Here is a 9960-nt window from a genome sequence, read left to right on the forward strand (position 1 = left end):
GGTGGAATTTTACTGTTAGTCCTATGGATACCACCTTGACCTTCTGTCTTGCCATTCTGTCCAAGAACCTCATGCTTTCAGAACTCTTCATTCCAAATGCCTCATGGGTAAGAGGGGAAAGAAGGGCTCTGGAGTTCAGAGAGAGAGATGGGGGTCTTCTCAGGGCAGTGGACTAGGGCTTTCTCTCCCCCCCCTCCCCGCCCCGCCCCAGGTGTCACCCTGCCTTACAAAGCAGTAAGGAGAGTAGGGGCTGGGCTTGGCGTGGAATCTAAGGAATCTATCTAAGGAGAGAAGGAAATGACCAACCTCACTGAGTGCAAGGACCAGAATGCCAGCTCCTGATACCAGACTTTTACAACTACCTCCCCAGGCTGTCTCAAGCTCAGATGAGGTGTGTGATGTTGCCTTGACGTCTTAAAGCAGCACACAGCATGAGGCTTTATCCTGATCTTTCCAGTGAGCCTGGGAAAGAGGTTGGAGGCCTTTGGGGGCTCGGCATGGGAAGGCAGTCAATATAGGCTGTTATGGAGCAAGGCTTCACTGTAGGCAGCTGATGCTTATTCCTGCTGAGGAACCCCTGGAGCAGATGTGGGGCACCCCGGGGTGGGGGATCCAGGATTTTGTTTCACCAACCAGCAGAGTCATTGGTGAGGGAGCCAGAGAAAGCCTTCAAGCAAAGAAAGGCAGGTGTTGGTTGGCAAGTGGGAATGGACAGGTGTGCACCGAAGTATTAGTAACGGGATACAAGAGGGACATCAGTTACACCCGCTATGATCTGGGAATTGCACGACAGGTTGCAGGTCCTACTGTGTGCCCAACCTATGTAGATGGAGACAAAGTAGAAGACGACACAGTCCTTGACCTCAGAGAGTTTCTCTTCCACCCCAGACCTAGAATAACCAAGTGATAGGTTAAAAATAACTTGAAGGAAGACACGGTCATTATGCTAGTGACGTAGTCTGGGAATGCTTCAGGAAGATACTGAGATTCTGGCCACCTCCTATTCACTCCCCGATGAAGGCAGGATTCTCCCGACCTACACAGTACAAGATGAGTGAACACACAACACCTGACACTGGGCGGACAAGATCAACAACAGTTAACTAGTCACATATACTCACAGCCCAGGGAGAGGGATGGTGCCTACCCTGCAGGGTCACGTGGGAGTTGCACCCAGGGATAGAAGGAACCAACAGGGGCTGTGGGCAGCAGGCTTTATAGTGACAAGAGGACGAAGTGACCCTCGACTCCCATGGGAGGATGCGACTGGCTTGTCTGAATAATTCTGCCAGCTGACAACGAGGGGAAACCCATCAGATTGAGGATCGGGGGTGCAGTTGGTCTAGCAGAGAGAGGAATAACAGGTTAGGAGGCTTTCCTGCTGGGTGGAGGGGGGTATCTGGCAAGAACAGAGGACCTCATGGCTGGAGACCTTGGCGGCTCTGTGGGGCTCGAGGATGTCAAGGCAACACATGGAATTTCAGGCTTTACAACAGGAGAGCCTAATAAATAGCACTCAGGTTCTAAGTCAATTGAAAAATATGGCAAAATTATAAGAAAGATGGATGGCCAAACTTTCACTTTCACTGTGATGACACTGGTATTGGATAGTGAGCACTGGGACTACTTTATACTCAGTTAGATAAGCTTACAAACCCTGATACAGGTGGGTGGGAGAGACACAGGCCTCCCTGGGCACTTCAGTTTACTCCTTGATAAAACATGCCTGTCCTGCTATATAGAAATATCAGTTGGGTGGCTCAGTGGGTTAAGCCTCTGCCTTGGGCTCAGGTCATGATCTCAGGGTCCTGGGATTCAGCCCCGCATTGGGCTCTCTGCTCAGCGGGGAGCCTGCTTCTCCCTCTCTCTCTGCCTGCCTCTCTGCCTGCTTGTGATCTCTCTCTCCGTCAAATAAATAAATAAAATCTTAAAAAAAAATTTTTTTTAAAGGGGCACCTGGGTGGCTCAGTGGGTTAAAGCCTCTGCCTTCAACTCAGGTCATGATCCCAGGGTCCTGGGATAGAGCCCCACATCAGGCTCTCTGCTCAGCAGGGAGCCTGCTTCTCCCTCTCTCTGTCTGCCTCTCTGCCTACTTGTGATCTTTGTCTGTCAAATAAAAAAATAAAATCTTAAAAAAAAAAAAAAAGGAAAGAAATATCAGAAGGGCTATCTACTAGCGTTTCTGGGATGCCACAGCCAGAAGAAGAGCGAGATTCATGTGCAGAGGACCTGGTTTCCTAGAGACCTCTTGTACAGACCCTAGGAGAGTGCGGATCTCGGGACACACACGTCCAAGTAGGCAGATGGTAACAAAGACCTTGCAGATGTCCCTCTTGCCAATGGACAAGTCATGGAAAATGATCAGTTTTAGCGAAGACCTATAGCTTCCAACATGCTTTATGTCTGTTCACCTTCTCTGAACCTGACAAGAAACTGGAGAGGTTGTCAGCGAAGTTATTATTACGTCCATTTCACAGATGAAGATATGTAAGTCCCAGGAGGATAAGGGATTTATCCAAGTGCACAGCTTGGAACCCAGATGTTCTAAGTAACTCCTAGGCCATTGTTCTTTCCTTTCTGATTTATTTGATGGCAACTCTGCATTTTGGGACATCTTTTTAATGAAGAAGATGTTATGGGATGAGAAAATATCAGAATTTAAGAGTTGATGACCAAATAGGTAGGAATGTAGGAATACTCTCTGGCATTGGTTATTGAGATACTTTTCATGCTGAAACTACATGGTGGTGGGGGGCGGGCAGAGGAAAAGAGAGAAAGAGAGAGAGTGTGTGTGTGTCCTGAATTAGCTCTGCTTCGACAGTCCTCTTGGTTAGCTGTACAGGATTTCCAGAACAGTCCTCACCTTTGCATCTCAGGCTCTGCTTCCCATGCTCCAGTGGTCAGCTACATGCAAAAGAATGAAACCAGACCACTTTCTTACACCATACACACAAGTAAATTTAAAATGGATTAAAGGGGGTGCCTGGGTGGCTCAGGTGTTAAGCATCTGCCTTCGGCTCAGGTCATGATCCCAGAGTCCTGCGATCGAGCCCCACGTCAGGCTCCCTGCTTGGCGGGAAGCCTGCTTCTCCCTCTGCCACTCCCCCTGTTTGTGTGCTGTCTTTCTCTCTCTGTCAAATAAATAAATAAAATCTTTAAAAAAAGATAAAAATAAAATGGATTAAAGACCTAAATGTGAGACCTGAAGCCATAAAAAATCCTAGAAGAGAGAACAGGCAGTAATCTCTCTGACCTCGGCCGCAGCAACATTTTTCTAGATCTGTCTCCTGAGGCAAGGGAAACAAAAGCAAAAATGAACTACTGGGACTACATCTAAATAAAAAGCATTTCACAGCAAAGGAAACAGTCAACAGAACTAAAAGGTATCCTCTGGAATGGGAGAAGGTATTTGCAAATGACATATCCAATGAAGGGTTAGTATCCAAAACATATAGAGAACTTATCCAACTCAACACCCAAAAAACAAATAATCCAAAGAAAAAACGGGCAGAAGACATGAGCAGACATTTCTCCAAAGAAGACATATAGATGGGCAATAGACATGCTCAGCATCACTCCTCATCAGGGAAATGCAAAGCAAAACTACAGTGAGATATCACCTCCTACCTGTCAAAATGGCTAAAATAAAAAACACAAGAAACAACAGGTGTTGGTGAAGACGTGGAGAAAAAGGAACTTTATGTGCTGTTGGTAAAAATGTAAGCTGGTTCAGCTGCTGTGAAGAACAGTTTGGAGGCTCCTCAAAAAGTTAAAAGTAGAAACTATCCTCTGATCTAGCCATCCCACTGCTGGGTATTTACCCAAAGAAACACTAGTTCAAAGGGATACATGCACCCCTGTATTTACAGCAGCCTTATTTACAATAGCCAAATGATGGAAACAGCCCAAGTGTCTATCAATTGATGAATGGATGAAGAAGATGTGGTCTATATATATGTTAGCATATATTGTACACACACACACACACACACAGAGGAATATTACTCAGCCATAAAAAAGAATAAAATCTTGCCATTTGCAACAACACGGATGGAGCTAGAGAGTATAATGCTAAGCGAAATAAGTCAGTCACAGAAAGACAAATACCATATGATTTCACTATATGTGGAATTTAAGAAACAAACAGATGATCGAAGGGGAAAAAAGAGAGAGAGGATCAAATCGAGAAACAGTTTTACAACGAAGAACAAACTGGTGGCTACCGGAGGGGAGGAGGGTGAGGGGATGGGAGGAACAGATCACGGGGAATAGAGAGTGTTCTTGTGATGAGTGCCAGGTGTTGAATGGGACTGTTCAATCACTACTGTTAGACTGTGTGTTAACTAACTGGAATTCAGATAAAAACTTAAAAAAAAAAAAAAAAAAAAAAAAAAAAGACCGATGGTAGTTTCCAGCCTGGGATATCAGAAGACTGGAGCCAGAAAGCTGGTTTGGGATGAAAAAGGAACCACTCTTTGTGATGTAAATGGATGGTTGCTTTCTGAGAAACTCCTATGTTGCCCAAAACCCCCAACATGATAAAGACAAACGTTTCAGTGGGACAAAGAGGATGAGAACAGCATAACTCTCCCCAAGTGAGCATCAGAATCCCTCAGGGAAATGAATAAAAACGCAGATTCCTAGGACGGAGCTCAAGGGATTCTCTTTCAGTAGGGCTGGGGTGGCACCAGATCTGACTTTGTATCATTTGCCAGGGGCAATTTTCGTACCTTTGGTTGACAGTTACCTTTTGTAAACACTGGTTTGAGGGCTGGAGAGCCTCAGAGCTGTAATAACAAAATGGTTTCTCCTGCAGGAATTATGTTACGCAAAGAAAATGGCTCTTCTACTTCTGTGTATATTTCATTATGGAAAATAATCAATTTGTTGATTAAAAAGAATGACAAACCTAAGTAGCACCGAGAACAAGGAAAAAACTGACGAGTTCAAAGGAGACCAAAAAGAAAAAAGATGTTTACCCAGAAGATGTTTCAGCAATTGCCCCCCACCCTCAAAACAGAGCTACTGGTGGTCTGACACTAGCCTATAGCTGTTTACATAATTAAAACATTTGTAAGATTTGTCCTAAGTTGCTACTAGAAATTTTATAAATTTTGTAAATTTATAATAGAGCAAGGACTTCCAGAACATCTCATGCAAATGTATGCAAATGAGTCCATGGATGTATGCAAGAAAACAAAAGGAAGGATGTCCTTCCCTTTTTCCTACAAATAGGCCATTACCTTATTTTAAAATTGGCTCTACAACAAAGCCTCCAGGAACCAGGGTACATTACTATAGGATTCCGTTTTTCATGAAGTTAAAGAACAGGCAAAACTAAACTGTGCTGAGTGAAATCAGACAGCTGGGGTGGAAGGACTGTCTGGTACAGGGCATAAGGGAGTCAGGAATGTTCTTGATCTTGGTTTGGGGAAGGGTGGCAGGAAAAACTCGGCTGTGTTCTCTCGACCGGAAGTTGCTCTGGTGAAGTCAGTCTTCCGTGGCTTCTGAGTAGCCAGTGGCCCAACCCTTCTGCTTTTGCTTTTGTGGCCAGTCTGCGGCAAAAGTGGTATCTGCAGGCGTGGCCCAGAGCTGGGGTGCTTGGGCATCCCACTCTAGTTTGGGGGGAATCTGAGCCACAAGCAGAGACACCGGGTCTCTTCTTCCCCCGGATAGAGAAGCAGGCAGACAGACCAGCAGCAGGGCCAACCTGTTAGAGCGGAAGTGAGGAAAGGGGCAGCCTGCCCCCCTATCTGTGCCCCGCCCCCCCCACCGGCCCACATCATCCTCACCTGTCGATAGCGATGGCCAGCAGGGCATTGGTGGAGACATAGAGAGAGACGGTCCGCAGGTAGTTGACGGAGGCACAGAGCACGTGGCCGTGCTCCCAGGAGAGCTGGCGCACCACATAGTAGTCCATCTCGAAGGGGCAGCAGATGATGGCCACCAGGAAGTCGGAGATGGCCAGGTTGGCGATGAGCAGGTTGGTGAGGTTGCGCAGCTTCTTATAGCGGGCGAGGGCAGCGATAAAGACGAAGTTGCCCACACCGCAGACCAACATGATGCCCGCCAGTGCCACGCCGATGACGATCTTGGCAGCGAAGAAGGTCCGGGTCTTAGTCATGTCCTCATCCTCATCCAGAGGGAGGTCATAATCACCGTAGCTGAAGTTGAAGGGGAAGGGGGAGGTGGAGTCTTGAGCCAGATTGAAGTTGGGGGCAAAGCTAGTGTTTCCATGCTGGGCTGCCATGGCGGAGACAGCAGGTGGAGTGATGTGTGAGTCTCAGCGCGTTGAGCTGGGGGTTCGGACCTTCGGGTGTCACGACTCACCCAGCCTAGCACACTGCCCGCATCCCTGAGGAGAGTCAAAATGTCATCCTGGACCCTGAAAGGAGACACAACCAGTGGGCACCCTACAGGAGAACGCCTGGTAGTATGCTACCAGAGCTCCCCAAGTAGAGGCTGACCAGACCCAGGGACTCCCCTCAGACAGAACTAGCCAGGGTACATGGGAGGGGAGACAAGAGATCTGGAAATTGGGAAATCTTCCACGGGCTGACAGGCAGTACTGGGCACAGAATGTCTCTCCGAAGACCTCCAACAACAACCTGCATCTTTGCCCTTTTCCCAGAGGCCAGCACAAGTGTGACTGCCCAGTCACGCTCCCTTTCCCACCATCAGCTCCCACAGGGTCTTCGCAAAGTTTCCCAAGCTGTCCAGGCAGCTGCCCCAGGATTCCGCAGTAGTCACAAGTTTGTGCCATCTGTTGGTTAAGGACAATGAAGCTGGAGGACAGGAATACACACAACAGGGTCTTTCCTCCAAAGCAGAGCACTGCTCCCTATGTCCTGGCCAAACCGTGGACACGGAAATCACCAAATCCATTTTCACATGAACAGGCTGAGTCATCTTGGGCTAGTGATTTACACTGTCTGAGTCCTGATCTTCCTGTAAACCAAATTCCTGTTGCCTAGCCCAGGGCCTGGCATGCAGTAGGGGCGGGACAGGAGTCTGTGGGATGTATGAATGGGGATCCGCCCAGGATTCTGTAGGTGAAGGGAACTGAGGATGGGAGGGAATTCTGTTCCCTCTGTGCTTTGGGAACCAGATCTAAAAAGAAATGCTTTGTCTGCTTCTCCCTGCTCCCACTCTTCTGATCAGCTCCCTGTCCCCTTTACCAGACCCCCACCCAGTTCCCGACCAGTATCAACCCTAACTGAGAGGCACCACATCTGGTCACCAAGGTCTCCGGCCTCTGAAAGTGGTGGCTCCTCCACTTGAACCGAAAAGAGCCCCCAAGAATGGAGGCTGGGGGTGGGGGGAAGGTGGTGTCAGTGAGGACCCAGGAGGACCCGAGGGTTGAAATGTCTTTCATTGCCTGAGTTCTTTATGTTCTCAGTACCTCAAGATGCCCACGGCAAAGGAAAATAAAGTCTCTGAAGTACTAAGCCCTCAGGAGAGGGGCCACAATGGGGTGCAAGGCGTCTGAGGGCCTCAGAACCACTTTGCTCAGATTCCCAAACCTCAAGAATGAGGACCCCAGCCATCAAACTGTGATCCGCCTCTTCCCGCTTAACACAACTGGAAACGACCCCAAGCGTGGGGGCCCCCGGATGCTGGTAGCAAGAAGTGGACCAAACTGGACAGTGGATTTGGCTCGGCCCTGTCAGAGGAGGGGGAGAGCGAGGGATGGGAACCATAGCAGCAGGGACAACAGTGGCAGGGTGGCCGGGCCACCCCGACCTGCGGCACGTCCGCCGGCTGCGTACCCGAGGGAAGGACCTTCGACAGATGGGGTGCCAGCGGCGCCCGCGGCCGGGAGTGTCCTCCGTCCGGGTGGCTTCTCCCTCTCCTGCGAAACCCCAGTCCCTCCAGACAGAGCTCAGCCCGAGACGGGGAAACGGGACTCGCGTCCTCCCGCCTTCCGCGCTCCGCGGATCCCCAGTCCCCGACCCTGGAGGAGAGGACGTGAGCCCGGGTGGCTCAGGTCCTGGCCCCATTTTTCCGGGGATGCACTCCCCGTCCCAGATCCATCCGCTCCGGGAGCAGTCTCTCCCCTGCCCTCCCTTACTCACTCCCCGCGCCACCGCGCGGTCCCGGAGGCGCCGCCCAACAAGGGCGGGAATCGAGTCAGAAATTGAGGCTCGAAAAACGAAGCATGCGAGGCCTCTGGATGAAAAGAAAACTGGGGGGTAGGGGCAGGACCCGGTGAGCAGGAATTCTCCCGGAGAGGCTTCCCTTTTCAGTCTCTCTTTCAACAAGACGCCCCCCTCCCCGCCCATGCCCTCCCCTGCAGTTTGGCGTTCGCCCGCCCACCCAGCACCCGCCGGCCCGGCCCCCTCCGCCCGCGCCCGCGCGCCCCAGTCTCGGCTTCCCGTCGCCGGGTCCTGGCGGGCCCTGGTGGGTGGTGGACTCTCCCGGCAGGAACTCTTCCACTTGGAGCCAGCCCGAGCACCTCCCGAAAGCTGCGGGAGGCCAAGGCACCAGAATCCCCCCGAGAAAAAAGTGGGAGTCTGCGCCCCCAGGCCGGGCGAAGCCCCCCACCGCACCAAGGGAGACCCGGTATACAGCTCAGTACCTACCTGCCTGGGCGCCTCCTCCCGGGTCGCTCGGCTGCCCTGGCCGCTCGGTTTGGTCCTGGGGGAACCCAACTTGTGCGTGCAGTAGCGCTGCGTACGGGGTGTCCTTTCTTCCTTGCTCCAGCGCGCTTCCCCCGCGCGTCGCGATCTCTGTCTTCCCGCTGGAGTTGGCGCTCCGCCCCTGCTGTTCAGCACGCCGCCTCGGACCCGGCCCGGTGCGCCCCGCCCCGCGCTCGACTCCGCCCTGGGGTACCCAGCCGGCCTCCCTCCGCACAGCGGCGCAGGGTGGGCGCTGCGCTTCTGCACCTGGTGTGTCCCCCGCACGGGGCGCGTGGTGTTCTGGTTGCGTTGGCACGGATATCCAGTCCGCCGGGTTGGCCATTCGCAGGGGCTCCTGCGTCCTCGAACCCGAGTATGAATGGGACTTAAGCAGCTGGGGTTAGAGGGTGCGGATTCCGAGGAACCGGTAAGGCCCCCAGTGCCCCGCTGAGGCGCCTCGCGGGGGTCACCAAGCCGAGTGTCCAGCCTTTGGCAAGAGCCCCGTGCTAGCGTCCGCTCCCGCAAAGGGCGACTCGTTCAGGAGTAGGCTGGGGTACATTCCATGTGCCCGAGAGCTGGTGCTGGGGAGACTTTGGGGGTGCAGAGTGGGCCCTTTGGGGTGGGTGGTGGTGGAGACGGAGGCCCCCGGGGAAGCTGGGAATTCCGGGCAGGTTGCCTGCTGAAATCGCCTATCCTGAGGTCCTCACCGGAACCCTGAGATAACCATACCCACCACTGCCCGAGTCCTTGGCCTTTCAAAGACCATCATCCCACTTCCCATCCCACATCCCATCCCGCCTGTCTGTCTGGAGCCGTGTTTACAGAAGCCTCCACCTTGCTCCCGCCAGGCTCTGATTTTAGGCAGTTTCTATTGCCTCTCTGGTCCTTGGTTTTCTTACACAGATTGGGCAGATTCTTTTTTCGGATTGGAAAGGAAGAAATAAAATGCTCTGTGTTGCAGACGGCATGATGTCTAGGAAATCCGAAGAAATTGACCAAAAAAAAAAAAAAAAAATTCCTCTAACTAATAAATGATTATAACAAAGTTTAAGGATACAAGATTAATATACAAAAGTCAAATGTTTGGGGGCACATGGGTGGCTCAGTTGGTTAAATGCCGGACTCTTGACTTTGGCTCAGATCATGATCTCAGGGTTGAGAGATCCAGCCTCCATGGGGTTGGGTGGGGAGCCTTCTTAAGATTCTCTCCCTTTCACCCTGCCCCTCCCCAACCTCTCTCCTCATCCCCCCAAGAAGTCAACTGCTTTCCTAGATACCAGGAATGAACAAGTGGAACTTGAAATTTAGAATATAATACTATTTACATCAGTAGCCCCCACAA

The 9960-nt window shown here is 51.3% G+C and overlaps 1 protein-coding gene across 2 annotated transcripts in view; it reads right to left on the minus strand.

The window, feature by feature from the left end:
• The window catches only part of LOC111141625 (prokineticin receptor 2), an 11021-nt gene extending 2420 nt beyond the window's left edge, over positions 1–8601 (minus strand). The window contains exons 1-2 of one of the 2 annotated variants that reach the window (XM_022494338.1): positions 8583–8601; positions 5793–6355 (exon numbers count right to left, since the gene is read on the minus strand). In XM_022494338.1, coding sequence (XP_022350046.1) covers positions 5793–6250 — 458 coding nt within the window. In that variant the 5' untranslated portion in view covers positions 6251–6355; positions 8583–8601. Of the gene's footprint in view, positions 1–5792; positions 6386–7769; positions 7825–8582 lie in introns of those variants that run through there. The other variant, XM_022494337.1, reaches the window with a different exon arrangement.
• Positions 8602–9960: the final 1359 nt, after the last annotated feature.

The sequence above is a fragment of the Enhydra lutris genome, unplaced genomic scaffold, assembly GCF_002288905.1.
Source record: "Enhydra lutris kenyoni isolate GAN:26980312 unplaced genomic scaffold, ASM228890v2 scaffoldscaffold6, whole genome shotgun sequence".
NCBI lineage: Eukaryota > Metazoa > Chordata > Mammalia > Carnivora > Mustelidae > Enhydra > Enhydra lutris.